The sequence below is a fragment of the Anomaloglossus baeobatrachus genome, chromosome 5 (assembly GCF_048569485.1).
Source record: "Anomaloglossus baeobatrachus isolate aAnoBae1 chromosome 5, aAnoBae1.hap1, whole genome shotgun sequence".
In the NCBI taxonomy this organism is placed as follows: Eukaryota; Metazoa; Chordata; class Amphibia; order Anura; family Aromobatidae; genus Anomaloglossus; species Anomaloglossus baeobatrachus.
In genome coordinates this window covers 590,676,787-590,697,625 of record NC_134357.1, presented here as the reverse complement: position 1 = coordinate 590,697,625, position 20,839 = coordinate 590,676,787, and the positions used below count along the sequence as shown (strand labels likewise).

At 47.8% G+C, this 20,839-nt stretch overlaps 2 protein-coding genes across 3 annotated transcripts in view; one reads left to right on the top strand and one right to left on the bottom strand.

Annotated features, from left to right (window-relative positions):
- Positions 1 to 831: 831 nt before the first annotated feature.
- LOC142312501 (E3 ubiquitin/ISG15 ligase TRIM25-like) overlaps positions 832 to 20,839 on the bottom strand; it is a 61,872-nt gene continuing 41,864 nt past the window's right edge. The window contains exons 1-2 of one of the 2 annotated variants that reach the window (XM_075351459.1): positions 10,779 to 10,942; positions 832 to 4,041 (exon numbers count right to left, since the gene is read on the bottom strand). In XM_075351459.1, the coding sequence (XP_075207574.1) occupies positions 2,495 to 4,039 (1,545 nt within the window). In that variant the 5' untranslated portion in view covers positions 4,040 to 4,041; positions 10,779 to 10,942 and the 3' untranslated portion in view covers positions 832 to 2,494. Of the gene's footprint in view, positions 4,042 to 10,778; positions 10,943 to 20,839 lie in introns of those variants that run through there. The other variant, XM_075351460.1, reaches the window with a different exon arrangement.
- The window catches only part of DNAH9 (dynein axonemal heavy chain 9), a 324,201-nt gene continuing 316,637 nt past the window's right edge, over positions 13,276 to 20,839 (top strand). The window contains 1 exon segment of the mRNA XM_075351461.1: positions 13,276 to 13,364. The gene's annotated coding sequence lies outside the window, so the exon portion shown is untranslated.

Sequence of the window (20,839 nt, the reverse complement as noted above, 5' to 3'; positions counted from 1 at the left end):
GAAGGAGATTATACTCAGGGGCAATGGGGTTGGATGTTACAGTGAGTACGAGGGGCAGAAAGTTATACCTCGGGGGAGGGAGGGGAGTTGATATAGACGTACAGTTTGTTCAACAAGTTCAACAATTTATGGGAGATGATCTAAATAAAGGGAAGGAGTATTGGTAAACATTAAAAAATATTTACTCTCCCCCCTTATTGGCAGGCAGCGTAGACCCATCGGCAATCATGGCTTGGTTCAGGTGACCACCGCCTTCGGAGCTTTACTTTAGTTCAACTGAAATGTATTGCTGAGACAAGCTCTCTGCACAGCTATACCAAGGCCAGCCAATCAGAGGTCAGCTGCTGACATCGGCTTATGACGTCAGCTGCTGACCTCTGATTGGCTGGCAACTCTGTGTTTTCTTTCATATAAATACAAGATAGGAACCAGGATGGGGGACATTACTACAAGATACAATTTAAAAACCCAGAATTTTCTTTTTCAGCTGCTACCCTAAAATGATATCAGTAAAAATGTCAGCTCCACGCACAAAAAAATAGGCACTATAATCCAAGAATTGAAATAATTAAGGGTTTCCAAAAAGACAAGCAATTTTTTTTTTTTTTTTTTATAGAAAATCTCGAATTTTTTTCACCACTTAATTAAAAAAAAAAATAATTATGCATGTTTGGTATCTGCGTAATCATACTGACCTCGAGAATTATTTTGCCAGGTAAGATTTCCTGTAAAGTGCATATTGGTAAATAATAAAAAAAAAAAAAAAAACAATTGCCAAGGCTTTATGACATTAAAATATGTATTTTTTTTATTACAAAAATGTAGAAAGCAGTAACAGCACACATAGAATTATATCTTTGGACGAGGCATAGTTTCTCTTTCTGAAATCTTGAGTATCTTAGGTATAATAAAATGCAATCTCAGTTTCGATTATAATTTCTTTGTATTGATGCAAACAAATTTCCTAAGTTTGGGTGAACTTGGTTTCTTTCATTTTGAAAGTGACATCGTTTTTGGACAAGGTTATAGTCGGAGAAGTCATTGCCACTGTTTCATCCACCTAGCTGATATTTTTTTTTCAGAGTGTAGGGGACCGTAATGGGGTTCAGTTTAACCCAATATACACAAAAAGTAGCTTAATCAACCCATCTATTAAAGTTACTGTAAGCAGAAGGTATTATTGGAGGTGGTTATAAGTGTGTTAGAGCGGTTGTCACTTTCCTTCCATGACTCTTGGCAGCTCATGCAAAGTGTTTTTCTTATTAAAGTGTAGGGCACTGTGATGGGGGTCTGTTTAACCCAATACTAACTGTGATACAGTAATCAACTTTTGTTTGAGAAAGGTTTCTGCCGAAACGCGTTATATTTGACACCTGTACATGGAATTGTACAATAAAAAGAATTTACATTCATAAAGAAGAGTGCCGGTCTTTTTCTTCATTTTTGGATTGTGGATGCCTTCCATAGACCTGAGCGCCGTTCATCCCTGAGTGCCGCCCTGGAACGTCTTTCCTTTGATACTAACCCAATATACACAAAAAGTACCTTCATCAACCCATCTTTTAACACTAGAAGTCCCAGAAATTTCGAGCTCCATAGGGTTCCAATGGTAGAAATGTTAAATGACCCCACTCTGGGACTTCTAGTGTTAAACCTACTGTAAGAAAAAGGTAGTAGTATATTGGCAACTACTTGCATAATAGTTTGGAGGTGGTTATCAATGTGTTAGTGCGGTTGTCACTTTCATTCCATAAATTTTGGCAGATCATATAAAGTAGTTTGCTTAATAGAGTGTAGGGCACCGCAATGGGGGTCTGTTTAACCCAATATACACAAAAAGTAGCTCAATCAATCCATCTATTAAAAGTACTGTAAGAAAAAGGTAGTAGTATATTGGCAACTATTTGCATAATAGTTTGGAGGTGGTTATCAATGTGTTAGTGCGGTTGTCACTTTCATTCCATAAATTTTGGCAGATCATATAAAGTAGTTTGCTTAATAGAGTGTAGGGCACCGCAATGGGGGTCTGTTTAACCCAATATACACAAAAAGTAGCTCAATCAATCCATCTATTAAAAGTACTGTAAGAAAAAGGTAGTAGTATATTGGCAACTACTTGCATAATAGTTTGGAGGTGGTTATCAATGTGTTAGAGCGGTTGTCACTTTCATTCCATAAATTTTGTTAGCTCATACAAAGTAGTTTGCTTAATAGAGTGTAGGGCACCGCAATGGGGGTCTGTTTAACCCAATATACACAAAAAGTAGCTCAATCAATCCATCTATTAAAAGTACTGTAAGAAAAAGGTAGTAGTATATTGGCAACTACTTGCATAATAGTTTGGAGGTGGTTATCAATGTGTTAGAGCGGTTGTCACTTTCATTCCATAAATTTTGGCAGCTCATATAAAGTAGTTTGCTTAATAAGGTATGACTATATTGGACAAAAATAAAAGCTATTATTAGCTCTAGTTAGTTTTGTCAAATTGACCGTTCTACGTCAGTATTTTCACCCAGTCATCCCATACACAAAACGCAGCGTGTAAGGGCTCAGTGAAAGTGGCAGTGAAGGTGTGAATATGTGTAATGGGGTCGGTCAACTCGTAAAAGGACAAATGTCCAGCCTCGTAGTCCAGACATATTCTCAGTCGGTGACTGGAGACTTTGTGACTTATGTGTACCTCCTTGCTGTTATGTATCACTGAATATAGATTAATATTGAATCTACGCAAGCACCAGGACTTGGTGTTGTCTCCAAAATATGAGTGGTCTCCACTTCTTTCGATGCTGGCGTAACTGACTCCGATCCTCCAGTTTCCCGATTCACTGGTTTCCACTTCCCAAGAGTGTTGTCCTGAAGAAAAGCTCTGGATGCTGAGAACCTGAGGATAGTACTCGAATCTGTTGGGGTGATACTGCTTTATTTCTGATTTTGATATAGTTGATAGGTCGCCTGATATATTGATGTCCTGACAAGCCGTGTTTTCGTCTAGCGATATAGTCATTGCTATTTCCGTATGGGTTTGGGTTTTTACACCAGCGACAAAGTCGGATAAACTTCTGTTTACTATCTTCGGGATAAGACCTACGTCCAGATCGTCTAAGTTGCCAATCTCACCATGTTTGGTGGCAAACGTATCTTTATCGGGATCCTTTTCTTGTAGGACATGAAATGGATCGGACATGTTACACAGTTTCATGATGTGATCCATCTTGTAGGACAGGTCTTCTTTCTCCATCTCGAGAGGTTTGAGAAGTTTGGTGACAGAGAGCAACACCTGATCCCTCTGCCTGTAGATTTCGCAATAGGCTTTCTTCTCCTCGTCTTCCAGTCGTTTTCTGATGTCTTTGAATATCGTGGATGCTTTATCAAGTTCCTTGTCAACCTTTTCTTGCACTTTCTTCTTGTGCTCTTGCAATCTATGGATGATCTTATCTGACTCTTTACTTTTTGCAGTCAGGTCCTTCAAGATCCGTCTTGACCTCTCCTTCTTCTCGTCCGATACCTCGATCATTGTTTTAATTTTGTGTCCCTTGTGGGCACCGTCTAATCTGCAGGACACACAGATATAGGTGGCATCTTTTGTGCAGTAATACTCCAGGATCTTCTGGTGGATGGAGCATTTTCTGCTACTCATGTCAGTGGTGGGTTCTGATAAGATGTGTTCTGGTGACCTGCTGTGGACCTCCAGGTGACTCTCGCACAGAGAAGCCTCACATAACAAGCAGGATTTAATAGCTGGCACCGAAGACTTGATACAGTAGGTGCAGACTATTGCCGTTTGGTCCTCTTTAGGGTGCGTAGACAAGAAACGCTGCGCTATGTTATTCAGGGTTGTGTTTTTTCTCAGAGTTGGACGTTCCTGGAATTCTTCTCGACATTCAGGACAGGAGAATTCTCCGGACTGCTCCTGGGTGTCCAATACACAATCAATGCAGTTCTGGCAAAAGTTGTGGCCACATCTCAGCGTGACGGGATCCGTATAGATGCCCAGGCAGATGGAGCAATTCAGTTCTTCTAGCAGATCGGCAGACGTCATGGCTGTGGAGAAAAAAAAAACAAAGTGGCTGTCACGATGACTTGCGAAGATAGCAGGGATAGCGGGGAACCAGGGCTCCTAAGCTGTCCCTCAAGCTAGGTGGCCCTATGCTATCCCTAATCTTAGAAATACTGATGGTGGAGAGGTCTGAGTCTCCTTCCTGGCCCAGCTCCTGACCAGTCCTGATCTGATTCTCCCTCCCCATAGGGAGAGATGGGACAGGGGTGTGATGAAACCTACAGAAAAACGTAAGCAAGCATTGTTGACCTTAGGGAGATCAACATATCCACTGCGGAGACACCATCACGTGTTTCTCAACGCAGTGATTCTAGAGCATTGCCCCCTGGGAAGTATGCAAATAAGAAAGCCGCGGAGACACCATCACGTGTTTCTCAACGCTGGCAGGAAACTAGCCAGGTCTTTCACCGGGAAGGAACAACCACGGGAAGGGCAGTCTCCAGTCAAGGAGACCACCTGTCTTTTACTAGGCATTGCCCCCACTAGCCAGATTCCTACTCCACACTGATGAGGGGCAAATACCCCGAAACGGCTGTCTGTGGATGGATACCATGTTTGGTATAGGTGGTCTCCTTGACTGGAGACTGCCCTTCCCGTGGTTGTTCCTTCCCGGTGAAAGACCTGGCTAGTTTCCTGCCAGCGTTGAGAAACACGTGATGGTGTCTCCGCGGCTTTCTTATTTGCATACTTCCCAGGGGGCAATGCTCTAGAATCACTGCGTTGAGAAACACGTGATGGTGTCTCCGCAGTGGATATGTTGATCTCCCTAAGGTCAACAATGCTTGCTTAAGTAGTCTTTTACTAGGCATTGCCCCCACTAGCCAGATTCCTACTCCACACTGATGAGGGGCAAATACCCCGAAACGGCTGTCTGTGGATGGATACCATGTTTGGTATAGGTGGTCTCCTTGACTGGAGACTGCCCTTCCCGTGGTTGTTCCTTCCCGGTGAAAGACCTGGCTAGTTTCCTGCCAGCGTTGAGAAACACGTGATGGTGTCTCCGCGGCTTTCTTATTTGCATACTTCCCAGGGGGCAATGCTCTAGAATCACTGCGTTGAGAAACACGTGATGGTGTCTCCGCAGTGGATATGTTGATCTCCCTAAGGTCAACAATGCTTGCTTAAGTAGTCTTTTACTAGGCATTGCCCCCACTAGCCAGATTCCTACTCCACACTGATGAGGGGCAAATACCCCGAAACGGCTGTCTGTGGATGGATACCATGTTTGGTATAGGTGGTCTCCTTGACTGGAGACTGCCCTTCCCGTGGTTGTTCCTTCCCGGTGAAAGACCTGGCTAGTTTCCTGCCAGCGTTGAGAAACACGTGATGGTGTCTCCGCGGCTTTCTTATTTGCATACTTCCCAGGGGGCAATGCTCTAGAATCACTGCGTTGAGAAACACGTGATGGTGTCTCCGCAGTGGATATGTTGATCTCCCTAAGGTCAACAATGCTTGCTTAAGTAGTCTTTTACTAGGCATTGCCCCCACTAGCCAGATTCCTACTCCACACTGATGAGGGGCAAATACCCCGAAACGGCTGTCTGTGGATGGATACCATGTTTGGTATAGGTGGTCTCCTTGACTGGAGACTGCCCTTCCCGTGGTTGTTCCTTCCCGGTGAAAGACCTGGCTAGTTTCCTGCCAGCGTTGAGAAACACGTGATGGTGTCTCCGCGGCTTTCTTATTTGCATACTTCCCAGGGGGCAATGCTCTAGAATCACTGCGTTGAGAAACACGTGATGGTGTCTCCGCAGTGGATATGTTGATCTCCCTAAGGTCAACAATGCTTGCTTAAGTAGTCTTTTACTAGGCATTGCCCCCACTAGCCAGATTCCTACTCCACACTGATGAGGGGCAAATACCCCGAAACGGCTGTCTGTGGATGGATACCATGTTTGGTATAGGTGGTCTCCTTGACTGGAGACTGCCCTTCCCGTGGTTGTTCCTTCCCGGTGAAAGACCTGGCTAGTTTCCTGCCAGCGTTGAGAAACACGTGATGGTGTCTCCGCGGCTTTCTTATTTGCATACTTCCCAGGGGGCAATGCTCTAGAATCACTGCGTTGAGAAACACGTGATGGTGTCTCCGCAGTGGATATGTTGATCTCCCTAAGGTCAACAATGCTTGCTTAAGTAGTCTTTTACTAGGCATTGCCCCCACTAGCCAGATTCCTACTCCACACTGATGACGGGCAAATACCCCGAAACGGCTGTCTGTGGATGGATACCATGTTTGGTATAGGTGGTCTCCTTGACTGGAGACTGCCCTTCCCGTGGTTGTTCCTTCCCGGTGAAAGACCTGGCTAGTTTCCTGCCAGCGTTGAGAAACACGTGATGGTGTCTCCGCGGCTTTCTTATTTGCATACTTCCCAGGGGGCAATGCTCTAGAATCACTGCGTTGAGAAACACGTGATGGTGTCTCCGCAGTGGATATGTTGATCTCCCTAAGGTCAACAATGCTTGCTTAAGTAGTCTTTTACTAGGCATTGCCCCCACTAGCCAGATTCCTACTCCACACTGATGAGGGGCAAATACCCCGAAACGGCTGTCTGTGGATGGATACCATGTTTGGTATAGGTGGTCTCCTTGACTGGAGACTGCCCTTCCCGTGGTTGTTCCTTCCCGGTGAAAGACCTGGCTAGTTTCCTGCCAGCGTTGAGAAACACGTGATGGTGTCTCCGCGGCTTTCTTATTTACAGAAAAACGTGGCGCCCTGGACAAGCCAGGACGTCACAGGTACTACAACAACACACCCCACACCCCGGCTAGGCACACTGAAGTCAAACAAAAATCCTTGTTGCCTCCCTCCAGGGGCTGATGTCCACACCAGGGGGTGGAGCCAGGCGGTTGGTCCCGCCCACTGAGGAGTTCACAGTCCTGGAGGCGGGAAAAGGGAGTTGAGATTAGTTTGGAGTGTTGAAGGAGTGAAGTGGCAGTAGAGGAGACTGACCGTGTTCGGGTGCGTGGCCCAGGCACATACAGCAAGGTTGGCAGACGGTGGTGACCGTCTGCAGGAGAGACTGATTGAAGCGAACCGTAAGGACCGGGGACGGGCAGTGGCCCGAGGGTACCGGATCGGGGAGCAAAGAGAGGCCAGCACCATTCGGCAGGGCTTACGGACCCCGACCAGGCTAGGAGTCGCCGTAAATCCGTTAGCGAAGGGAACCTCCGGGGTTTCCCAGCAGTCAAGACCCGATTGAAGGCAAAAGCTCAAACCGTGAAGGGAAACACAGTCACCGCCAAGGCTACAGTTCCCAGGGCTAGAGCCTGCGGGCAAAAGGGGCTCCCTCAGCATCCATCCAAGCTGGGGAGCGGGTTACCGGTGGGAAGCCATTGGAACCGTGAACACAACACAGGTGCAGGGAAAGGCAGTCACCACCAATCTACCGGGAGAGCTACCGCAGCCGCCTGTGGGACCCGTCCATCCAGCCCTTTGTTTTACCGGAGACTTTGCCGTGTGTTTTACCGAGAACTGTGTCCTCATCATTGGCTGAGTGAGTACCACCGTGCCGTGCGGCACAGCGCTGCCCCCGCGACCCTGCACCTCACCAGGCCCCGTAACCCGCCTGCCATCCTAACCCCTCACCGGGCCCCGGGACAACCAACCCCCCTACCCACGGAGGGGAGAACCAACATCCAAGCTGCTCCATGTCACCGCTCCCGGGATCCCCGTCCAGAGCAGCGGTGGTGTCACAACCTCACCACACACCGTGGGTGGCGTCACGGACAATATCCCTAAACCAAACCACCCCCTTTCACTCACGGGCGAGGAGCGCCGCTCGAGTCCCCGGGATCCAGCCCACCGCTCGAGCCACCGAGCAGCAGCAGCCAGACCCGAGCAGTGGGTGAGCGCAGCGTCCCCTCCTCCGCCTGCCACAAAAATACAGACAAGGGAAAACTGAAACTTTATCCCACAGCATATCCACAAAGGTTAAGAGATTCAAAACTACAACCTACAAAATAACAGGGGTAAACTCCTCAAATCCACCAAGCATTAATTCTTTGCTCTACCCTACTAAGGTCCTGCACTGAGTATGCACCGGCACTCACTTCCCTTCTGGTTTAATAGGTGTTGGCGCATTATATAACTTCGCTGTGCCCTTACAGGGGCAAAGCGTAGAGCGCGTGCGCAGGCCTGCACTACAACTGCGCAGGTATAAGACTTGCGGCAATCTGTGAATGACGTAGGATGTAGAATCCACATTAATCTAGCAAAGAGCATGGCGATTCTGCACACAGAGCCATATCCCATATGTATAAGGTATTTTTTGCCCCGACCCCCCCCCCACCACCACACACACTTAAAACATAAATTAACTGTGGTTTATCACATCTTTGGGAAGCTGAATTAAATTTCCCTATCTACACCCAGGCCTGATTACTGACGCACCTATTCTCAGTAAAAAAAAAAAAATCACTTAAATAGGACCTGCCTGACAAAGTAAAGTAGACCAAAACATCCTTAAACGCTAGAGATCATGCCGCGATCCAAAGAAATTCAAATAAAGTAATTGAGATCTATCAGTCTGGAAAAGGTTATAAAGCCATTTCTAAAGCTTTGGAACTTACAGTGAGAGCCATTATCTACAAATGGCAAAAACATGGAACAGTGATGAACCTTCCCAGGAGTGGCCGGCTGACCAAAATTACCCCAAGAACAGAGCAACAACTCATCAAAGTGGTCACAAAAGACCCCAGAAGAATACCCAAAGAACTACAGTCCTCACTTGCCTCAGGTAAGGTCAATGGTCATGACTCCACCATAAGCAAGACACGGGGCAAAAATGTCCGGCACATGGCAGAGATCCAAGATGAAAACCACTGCTGAGCAAAAAGAACATAAAGGCTCATCTTAGTTTTGCCAGAAAACATCTTGATGATCCACAAGACTTTTGGGAGAATAATTTGTGAACTGACAAGACAAAAGTTGAATGTTTTTGAAGGTGTATGTGCCATTACATCTGGTGTAGAAGTAACAGCATTTCAGAAAAGGAACATCATACCCACAGTAAAGTATGGTGGTGGCAGGTGATGGTCTGGGATTGTTTTGATGCTTCAGGATTGGAGGACTTGCTGTGGTAAATGGAACCATGAATTCTGCGGTCTACTAAAACATCCTGAAGGCAAATATTTGGCCACCTGTTCGTGACCTCAAACCGAAGTATACTTGGGTTATAGAGCAGGACAATGATCCAAAATACACCAGCAAGTCCAGCTCTAAATGGCCTAAGAAAAACTAATTTAAGACTTTGGAGTGGCCTAGTCACAGTCCTGACCTTAATTAGGTCGAGATGCTGTAGCATGACCTGTCTCTGTGTTTCTCTGTCGACATCATATTACCTCACACATAAGCTTCTTATACTAACAATGTCCTTTGTTCCTATAGCAACCAATCACAGCTGCTATTAATGTCCTGTAGCTCTCAGCTCCATTCACTTTAATGTAAGTAGTGTATATGGTGAATAAGGCTGCTTTCACACTACGTTTTTTTAACATGCATCATGAACTTTTTTTGCTGTAAAAGCGGATCCTGTTTTTACAAAGAAAAACGCATGTGTTATTTTGCAGGATCCTGTTACTTGAAGTTTATGGGCGGGCATTGGAGTCATGTGATTGGGAATGAGGGGAACTGAACGTGACAGACTGGGAGTCGGCATCTGACAGCTGCGGAGACTCGTAACCAAGGTAAACATCAGGTAACTTGGATACCCGATATTTAACTTGGTCATGAGCGTCTGCAGCTGCTAGGAGCCGGGCTCCCTGCACACGTAACCAAGGTAAACATTGGGTAACTTGCTTGGATACCCGATATTTACCTTGGTTACGAGCGTCTGCAGCTGCTAGGAGCCGGGCTCCCTGCACACGTAACCAAGGTAAACATTGGGTAACTTGCTTGGATACCCGATATTTACCTTGGTTACGAGCGTCTGCAGCTGCTAGGAGCCGGGCTCCCTGCACACGTAACCAAAGTAAACATTGGGTAACTTGCTTGGATACCCGATATTTACCTTGGTCACGAGCGTCTGCAGCTGCTAGGAGCCGGGCTCCCTGCACACGTAACCAAGGTAAACATTGGGTAACTTGCTTGGATACCCGATATTTACCTTGGTCACGAGCGTCTGCAGCTGCTAGGAGCCGGGCTCCCTGCACACGTAACCAAGGTAAACATTGGGTAACTTGCTTGGATACCCGATATTTACCTTGGTCACGAGTGTCTGCAGCTGCTAGGAGCCAGGCTACCTGCACACGTAACCAAGGTAAACATTGGGTAACTTGCTTGGATACCCGATATTTACCTTGGTCACGAGCGTCTGCAGCTGCTAGGAGCCAGGCTACCTGCACATCTAACCAAAGGTAAACATCGGGTATCCAAGCAAGTTACCCTATGTTTACCTTGGTTACGAGCCCCCGCAGCTCTCAGGCGGGGAGAGAGAGAGAGAGGATGAGGGAGGGGGAGAGAGGGAGGGGGAGAGAGACTGATCACGTGAGACTGGTTTCTGGGCATGCTCAGTAGAGCAAGCAGGACCCTGTCTATCAGCATGCCAGCGTCCACACATATATACACACACATACATATATACACACACATATAGTTTATATATTAGATATGACCTTCCGGATGTGCAGAAGGGAAGGGAAATCACATGGGCAGCTATAGAGTGTAAATACAAGGAGCAATAAAGGGTCACAGACAATCCCTCCCCCATGACTGTGCACACAATACCTGTGTATCCTTAAGCCTGGGTCTTGTATATGTGGATCTTGCCCTATTCTCCAGATTTCGGGCAGCACGGGCTCGGTGTACAGAGCAGAAGTCTGCGAGGAGCCACCAGGAAGGAGAAAAGGAGCAGTGAATAGTCACGTGTCGCTCGTTCTCTTACATTTTTGTTTTTCTGAAGGAGGAACTAGAAGAGGAGGAGGATCACGTGATGTGCACACAGGAACGACGGCCGCAGGGATCTGGGGCTTAGGGAGGACTTGTGTATTTTTGCGTAGATATGTTTCGATCGCCTCTTATTGCAGCCGAAAAAATGTAATTCTGGAGATTACGTTTTTCTTCTTGTTACGCTGTTTACCGATCGGATTAATTTATTTAGTATTTTGATAGAACAGACTTTTATGAACGTAGAGGTTCCAAATATATGTGTACACCTCAGGTGACTTCAGTGACCTCACCTGAGGTCAGGTTACCTGCGGTCACAGGTGGGGGACCGTGGGAACCTCCAGTTGTGGCTGCAGATAACTTGAGTGACGTGACCGCTCATCGCAGCTCATTCTCTGCCTGCAATTACAGCATTTGGTCATGTTCTGTGATCACGCGCTGTGATTCAGATGTAGCAGAGCTGGAATTGTTGTGGGACCTCGTGCAGATTATGTCAGACCTGCAGGGGTGTTTGGGGGGTAAATAAAGTAGTGAAAAAGGGGGTGAGCTGACATTAACATCTTAGTACCCCAATTGCCACCTCACCAGGGCAATCAGGAAGAGACTGGTAAAGTGCTAGGGTTGTCGTGAAAAATTCTGGATAGCTGCAGGCTGCTATTTTTAGGTTGGGGGGGGGCCCAATAAGCATAGTTCTCCCCAGCCTGAGAATACCAGCCCTCTGTCAGCCTTATCATGGCTGGATTTCAAAATTGGGGAGACTACACACTGGGGATCTTAATTATTTAAATAATTTATATATATATATATATAAAAAAAAAAGCCACATGCGGTTCCTCTTATTTTGATACACAGCCAAAATAAGTGCACGGCTGGGGTCTGCAGCCTGTAGCCATAGGCTTTTTCTGTGCTGAGAATCATAACATGGGGGTCTCTACAGCTATTTTGTTATCTATATTTACTGTACGCTATACGGGTCTGTGTCTGGAAGCGTCAGACAAGCTGTCATTCAACGTGGGGGCACGTCTGACTGCAACCAATCACAGACACCGGTGGGCGGGTGAAGCAGTGAATATGCATGAAGCTAATGAGTGGCCTGGGAAGAAGAGTGAGAGGATGCAGGCGCGGACACAGCCGTGTCGGTTTATCGGCAAGTATGAAGCGCTTGCTCCTTCCTACCCCTTTACACCGGATTCTGGTTCCCATAGATTATATGGGGACCGACATCTTGCCACCTTCCAGGGATCAATCCCCCGCTGACCCCAAGTTGGTGGAGTCCTCCCATCACTAGTGGAAAACACAGGGATAAAATGCAAAAAGAAGTTTATGACAAACTAGTAAAAAAAACTGCAATGTGCGCACAGCAAATCTGAATTCTCACAGACTTTGCGGTGAAGTCAAAAGTGAGAACTTTCTGACAAAACTGCACCAAAAACTGTGGCAAAAATCACAGTGTGCTCATCAAAATCTAGAGATAAATGGCCGTGACGGGGATTTTGCCGTTCCCTGCCACCATTGGCGGCTCCGTGGCACGATCACAGGGTACCCATGTTTGGTATCTACGAACTTGTACCAACCTGAGGCATCATACTGACACCTCAGTTTTGCCATATAGTGCACGTGGTAAGTAAAAGACCCCAAAACCAATCGTGCAATACCACTTGTTTGCATTTTCACCACACATTTTCTATTTTTCAGTACACTATTTGGTTTCATTCAAAAGTACAACTCATCCCGCAAAAAACAAAGCCCTCATATGGCAATATTGACAGAAAAATAGAAAAGTTATGGCTCTTAGAAGGTGCAATACAGTGTAATATTGTGGTACCGTTCGTATTTCAATAATTTTTCTGGCTATGTCCCAAGAAAGACATTCTTGGCTCTTAGAAGGGAAGGAAAAACGAAAAATCGCTAGGGGCTGAAAGAGTTAAAGGGGTATGGGGTATATTTTTTCCCTCAAATTTGCCACATTTACCTCACACATGTGTAACAGGCTGTGTATTTATGAGGGAAAATAGTGCAGTGTACACCAGTGGAGTGAATCTCCATTGGAAACCTCTATGAAGCATTTGTACACATTTTCCGAGTCAAAAAACTACTATTTCTGTGGTAAATGTTCTTTCAGCGTCGGATTTTTTAAGGTGGCAAGTCATGGCTGACTCTATTGATGATGATGGGCAGCCATGTGAGAAGGAATGAGCACTGTGTGTGACACATCTGACCGCCCAGATCACACTGACCCGCGCCGGCCGCGCTCCCTCCTTATATACTGGTGTCAGCGCGCCCTCTGGTGGACAGAACAGTATCGCGCCCGCCCCGCACCTCACAGCTCCAGACTGTCACACTGCGGCTCAGGCTCTGCGTACTACAAAATGGCGGCCTAGAGACTTGGCGGGAAACTGCACGACCGACTGTATTCTCCTGCACAAGGTGTATTTTGTGAGGGAAAATTGTGTAATATGAAGAAAAAGTGGGTTATTCGTCATGAATGTGATTATTAATAATGGCAGACACTAGGAATTTTACATTTACCTCAGCTCCTGCTGCCTCAGGGACACCTAAAATGGCGGCTATTAGAGACAGGATGCTTCTAGTCCAGGTTAATGAAATAGGGGATATGTATATATTCACTGCTTGCATATTTTATGACACAAAATGGTTTTTCTCATAATTTTATGTCATTAGTCACTTACTCATGTCTTATGTTTTGACATTTCTGTACACAAAATGGCTTCCAGGCAGCCATTTTATTTTAAGATTTATGCCTTTCATGCTCCACTCACTGACATTATTTGTCGCTGACGTATGTTTGACACCTGTACACAAGATGGCTTCCAGGCTGCCATTTTCTTTAAGATTTATGCCTTTCAGTCTCAAGTCACTGGCCTCATTCGATGCTGATATATATTTGACACCTTCCAGGTTGCCATTTTGTTTTAAGATTTACACTTTTCATTCGCTGACCACATTTAATGCTGACGTATGTTTGATACCTGTACACAAGATGGCTTCCAGGCAGCCATTTTGTTTTTGCACTTTTCGGGCTCATTCGATGCTGACGTATGTTTGACACCTGTACACATGATGGCTGCCATGATGCCATTTTCTTTTAAGATATATGCCTTTCAGGCTCCACTCACTGACCTCCTTCAATGCTGACTTATGTTTTGACACCTGTACACAAGACGGCTTCCATGGTTGCCATTTTCTTTTAAGATTTACGCTTTTCAGACTCCATTTACTGACCTCATTTGATGCTGACTTATGTTTGACACCTGTACACAAGATGGCTTCCAGGCAGCCATTTTGTTTTTGCACTTTTTGGGCTCATTCGATGCTGACGTATGTTTGACACCTGTACACATGATGGCTGCCATGATGCCATTTTCTTTTAAGATATATGCCTTTCAGGCTCCACTCACTGACCTCCTTCAATGCTGACTTATGTTTTGACACATGTACACAAGACGGCTTCCATGGTTGCCATTTTCTTTTAAGATTTACGCTTTTCAGACTCCATTTACTGACCTCATTTGATGCTGACTTATGTTTGACACCTGTACACAAGATGGCTTCCAGGCAGCCATTTTGTTTTTGCACTTTTTGGGCTCATTCGATGCTGACGTATGTTTGACACCTGTACACATGATGGCTCCCATGATGCCATTTTCTTTAAAGATTTACGCCTTTCAGGCTCAACTCATTGACCTCATTCGAAGATGACATATGTTTGACACCTGAACACAAGACGTCTTCCAGGTTGCCATTTTCTGTTAGAATTGACGTCTTTCGGGCTCCATTCATTTACCTCATTCAATGCTGACGTGTGTTTGACACCTGTACACAAGATGGCTTCCAAGCTGTTATTTTCTTTTTAGATTTATGCCTTTAGGTTTTTGCTCACCGACGTTGTTCACTGGCTTTCAAGGTGCTATATTTTTTTTTTAAGACATTATGCCTTTGTGGTACCATTCGCAGACAGCGTTCACTGCTTACTTATGTTTCCACACTTCTGTGTGCTTCTTGATGGCACCTCATGACACTTGGTGAAACGTGGCGCCATTTATAAAGCTTTCATGGTGTTCTTTATCTCAATGCTTTTGGATCGTTCTTTTTAAGGCTCCGTTGTTCGCCTCTATGGGTTTTAGTGAGCATTTACCATCACTTCCAGCGTTACGTTTCATCTTGTTGTGTTGTCGGAGTTGGCTGTCGTCGGAGTTGGCTGTCGTCGGAGTTGGCTGTCGTCGGAGTTGGCTGTCGTCGGAGTTGGCTGTCGTCGGAGTTGGCTGTCGTCGGAGTTGGCTGTCGTCGGAGTTGGCTGTCGTCGGAGTTGGCTGCCTCCTGCCGCCATCGGCATTTTGCCAATTTTTTACTTTCACGTACAGAAAACAATTCTGAAAAAAAGCTTCTAATGACCGGAAAAGATTGTTGCCCGTGCCGGAACATTGTAAAAACGTAGGAATATAGGATTGACGTCATCATGGGGAGCTTTTTGAGTAAAAGAAAAACATAATTACTTTTCTTTTTGCCTTTTCTGACCATCATTATTTGTAGAAACATGTTTTGTTTTATACTTTTTATTTTTCTTGTTATTAGTCTCCCTATGTAAATCGAACCTGCCTCATTGCTGCTACAATACTGGGTTTTGTAAATGTAGAAATAAGCAGAAACCAGGAAGGCTATAAATAGGCAACTAACCCCTTAAATGCCTCTCTTACATTCAATAGCGGCATCTAAGGGGTTATATTGCTCCGATTCACCAGATTCACATTCGTGTAGTGACTGAGAAGCACAGACCGGCCGCGGGTCTACTAATCGGTACTCAACAGCCTCATATATTCTGATCTGAATATTTTCTGACCAGTACAATACCAGAACACCAGCTGCCAACATGGATGTTTGATCCTTGTAGGGAACTGACTCCCTGGACGCAAAGGGATGAATATGCTCCGTCCCTTGCCCACGAGGGTACTGGTGCCAGCCCTAAGTGACAAGTCCAGGAATTTTTTTCTACCATTGCAACACAGGTCTCATCCTCAGATCCAAAAATGGAGCAAAGATTCAGCGAAAGTCCAATAATCGGGAAAAATTAGGATTAACGATGTGCCAGATCTGGAGATTCCTGAATGCTCTCATATCTCCGACGTAACCATCCAGACAAATATAATTTAATATTTAGATGCAGGTGGATAGTGCGTGCTACACGGTGGGTGCCAGTCGATGTCATGTTTGCACCCCCATGATGTCCAGCCAAAAAAATTGCAATATGAGAGGGGTTGTTAACTAGCCAAGAGCGTAGATTAATGCAGCTTCGGATTTAGTAACCTCTGCTCCTCTAGCAAATAATCTACGGACAACGTGCAATGAATCTCCAAATGCAACCACAGACTTCATAAATAGCATTTACCGTCCCGAAGAGAAAGTGGATGATGGAGGCGACTGATCTATAGAGCGAGCAAATATTATATCAGATAAGAGCCAGACGCCAGATACATGACAGGTCGGGGAGCAGGACGCCGCCTTCGCTGCAGCGTTTAGTTGTAGTCCATCACCACGTCATGTGCCTGTGCCGATATCTCTCCTAGGGAAGTTTTGCCATTCACTGGATTGCGATAAGAGGCTGTACAAGCTACCGCAGTTCTTACATTCCCTTAAGACATTTTCTCATGTCCATAAGGGTGAATATTCCTACTCATTCATAGATATTTTTCCTTAAAAGCCGGTGGACTTTGTCTTTTGAGAGTCTCGGAAAAGTTGTTGGCCAATATCTCCTCCTGTGAAGTTTTTCTATTCACTAGATTGGTATTAGAGGCTGCACAAGCTACAACAGTCTTCACATTTCCTTAAGACGTTTTCTCATGTCCATAAGGACCAATATTCCTTCTTATTCATAGATACTTTTCCTTGGAAAAGTTGTTGACCGGTATGCAGTGGCGTAACTAGAGTTTGATGGGCCCCGGTGCAAAGTTCGGACCTGCCCCCCACCCCCCCCCCCTCTACGTACACCGTCACTTGGGGTATGGGATAATGATGCCGACACTTGGCTCTTTCCCTCAGCACCCAGCTTCCCTATGTTCTGATATCCATCTTGTCATCGGCACCCAGCTTCACCATGCTCTGCTATATGCACATCAGAGCATGGGAAAGCTGGGTGCTGAGAGATGTATAGCAGAGCATGGGAAAGCTGGATGCTGAGGTAAAGAGCCCTTTTCCCTCAGCACAAAACGCTCCCATCCCATGCTTGTATCTTTGTCCCCTGTTGTATAAAGTTCTCCAAATACTATAATGGCCCCCACATAGCCTTCCATATAGTATAAAGGGTCCCACATAACCCTTCATATATGACAATGCAGCTCCATAGTCCTCCATGTATTATAATGCATTTCCCATAGTTCTCCATAAATTATACTGCACCACAGTCCTCAATATATAATACTGCACCACAGTCCTCCATGTATTATAATGCACCACAGTCCTCCATGTATTATAATGCATTTCCCATAGTTCTCCATGTATTATAATGCACCCCATAATACTCCATATATTATACTGCGCCCCATAGTCCTCCATATATTATAATTCAACCCAGGCCTCCATGTATGATGCAGCCAGCCCCCCATGTATAATGCAGCCAGCCCGCCATGTTCCATGTATAATGCAGCCAGCCGCCCATGCTCCATGTATAATGCAAGCCCCCACGCTCCATGTATACTGCTGGCAGCCTCTCCATGCTCCCTGTATATTGCTGGCAGCTCCCCCATACTCCATGTATACTCCTGGCAGCTCCCTCATCCCCCCTGTATACTGCTGGCAGCTCCCCCATGCTCCCTGTATACTGCTGGCAGCCTCCCCCATGCTCCCTATATACTGCTGGCAGCTCCCCCATGCTCCCTATATACTGCTGGCAGCTCCCCCATGCTCCCTGTATACTGCTGGCAGCTCCCCCATGCTCCCTATATACTGCTGGCAGCCTCCCCCATGCTCCCTGTATACTGCTGGCAGCTCCCCCATGCTCCCTGTATACTGCTGGCAGCTCCCCCATGCGCCCTGTATACTGCTGGCAGCCTCCCCCATGCTCCCTATATACTGCTGGCAGCTCCCCCATGCTCCCTATATACTGCTGGCAGCTCCCCCATGCTCCCTATATACTGCTGGCAGCTCCCCCATGCTCCCTATATACTGCTGGCAGCCTCCCCCATGCTCCCTATATACTGCTGGCAGCTCCCCCATGCTCCCTATATACTGCTGGCAGCTCCCCCATGCTCCCTATATACTGCTAGCAGCTGCCCCATGCTCCCTATATACTGCTGGCAGCTCCCCGATGCTTCCTATATACTGCTGGCAGCCTCCCCCATGCTCCCTATATACTGCTGGCAGCTCCCCCATGCTCCCTATATACTGCTGGCAGCTCCCCCATGCTCCCTATATACTGCTGGCAGCTCCCCCATGCTCCCTATATACTGCTGGCAGCTCCCCGATGCTCCCTATATACTGCTGGCAGCCTCCTCCATGCTCCCTATATACTGCTGGCAGCCTCCCCCATGCTCCCTATATACTGCTGGCAGCTCCCCCATGCTCCCTATATACTGCTGGCAGCTCCCCCATGCTCCCTATATACTGCTGGTAGCCTCCCCCATGCTCCCTATATACTGCTGGAAGCCTCCCCCATGCTCCCTATATACTGCTGGCAGCTCCCCCATGCTCCCTATATACTGCTGGTAGCCTCCCCCATGCTCCATATATACTGCTGGCAGCTCCGCCATACTCCATGTATACTGCTGGTAGCTCCCCCATGCTCCCTGTATACTGCTGGCAGCTCCCCCATGCTCCCTATATACTGCTGGCAGCTCCGCCATACTCCATGTATACTGCTGGCAGCTCCCCCATGCTCCCTGTATACTGCTGGCAGCTCCCCCATGCTCCCTATATACTGCTGGCAGCTCCGCCATACTCCATGTATACTGCTGGCAGCTTCGCCATGCTCCCTATATACTGCTGGCAGCTCCCCCATGCTCCCTATATACTGCTGGCAGCTCCCCCATGCTCCCTGTATACTGCTGGCAGCCTCCCCCATGCTCCGTATATACTGCTGGCAGCCTCCCCCATGCTCCCTATATACTGCTGGCAGCCTCCCCCATGCTCCCTATATACTGCTGGCAGCCTCCCCCATGCTCCCTATATACTGCTGGCAGCCTCCCCCATGCTCCCTGTATACTGCTGGCAGCTCCCCCATGCTCCCTATATACTGCTGGCAGCCTCCCCCATGCTCCCTATATACTGCTGGCAGCCTCCCCCATGCTCCCTATATACTGCTGGCAGCCTCCCCCATGCTCCCTATATACTGCTGGCAGCTCCCCCATGCTCCCTGTATACTTCTGGCAGCCTCCCCCATGCTCCCTCTATACTGCTGGCAGCTCCCCCATGCTCCCTATATACTGCTGGTAGCCTCCCCCATGCTCCCTATATACTGCTGGCAGCCTCCCCCATGCTCCCTATATACTGCTGGCAGCCTCCCCCATGCTCCCTATATACTGCTGGCAGCCTCCCCCATGCTCCCTATATACTGCTGGCAGCCTCCCCCATGCTCCCTATATACTGCTGGCAGCTCCCCCATGCTCCCTATATACTGCTGGCAGCCTCCCCCATGCTCCCTATATACTGCTGGCAGCCTCCCCCATGCTCCCTATATACTGCTGGCAGCTCCCCCATGCTCCCTGTATACTGCTGGCAGCCTCCCCCATGCTCCCTATATACTGCTGGCAGCCTCCCCCATGCTCCCTATATACTGCTGGCAGCCTCCCCCATGCTCCCTATATAATGCTGGCAGCCTCCCCCATTCTCCCTGTATACTGCTGGCAGCCTCCCCCATGCTCCCTATATACTGCTGGCAGCCTCCCCCATGCTCCCTATATACTGCTGGCAGCCTCCCCCATGATCCCTATATACTGCTGGCAGCCTCCCCCATGCTCCCTGTATACTGCTGGCAGCCTCCCCCATGCTCCCTATATACTGCTGGCAGCCTCCCCCATGCTCCCTGTATACTGCTGGCAGCTCCCCCATGCTTCCTATATACTGCTGGCAGCCTCCCCCATGCTCCCTATATACTGCTGGCAGCCTCCCCCATGCTCCCTGTATACTGCTGGTGTCGCGGGCGGGGAGGAGGGTGTCAGCACACTACGCTCACCCCTTCTGCTCGGGTCCGGCGGCTGCTGCTCAGTGGTGGCTCGAGCTGTATGCCGGATCCCGGGGGTTTCTCGAGCGGCACTCCTCGCCCGTGAGTGAAAGGGGTTGGTTGGGTGCGGGGATTGTTTATTGTCCGTGACGCCACCCACGGTTGTAGTGATTTCACCACCGCTGCTCAATACGGGGATCCCGGGGATGGTGATGCGGAGCAGCCAGGTGTTGTGTTGCCCCTCCGTGGGTAGGGGTTGGTGATCCCGGGGCCCGGTGATGGCTTGGGGTGTGCAGGGCCTGGTGGGCGCAGGGACGCGGGGGCAGCGCTGTGCCTTGCGGCACTGTGGTACTCACTCAGCCTGAGACGTTGACACAGTTTTTACGGTAAACCAAACGGCTGGTAAGACGGTCCCACGGACGGCTGCACTTGCTCTCCCGGTAGGTGACGGTGATGTCCCTCTTCCTTGCACCTTTGTGTACTTGTTGGTTGCGATGGGTCCCCACCGGTAACCCGCTCCCCGATTTCAAGCTGGACCGGAGGAGCTCTACTCTTTGCCCGCAGGCGCTGGCCCTAAGAAACTGGTGCCTTGGCGGTGGCAGAGTCTCTTTTACACTGGCTGGGCTGTTGCCTTCAATCGGGACTTGGTTGTTGGGGGATCTACGTCCCCTTCACTGACGGATTCGGCAAATTATGGCGACTCCAAGCCTTGCCGGGGTCCGAGAGGCCCCTG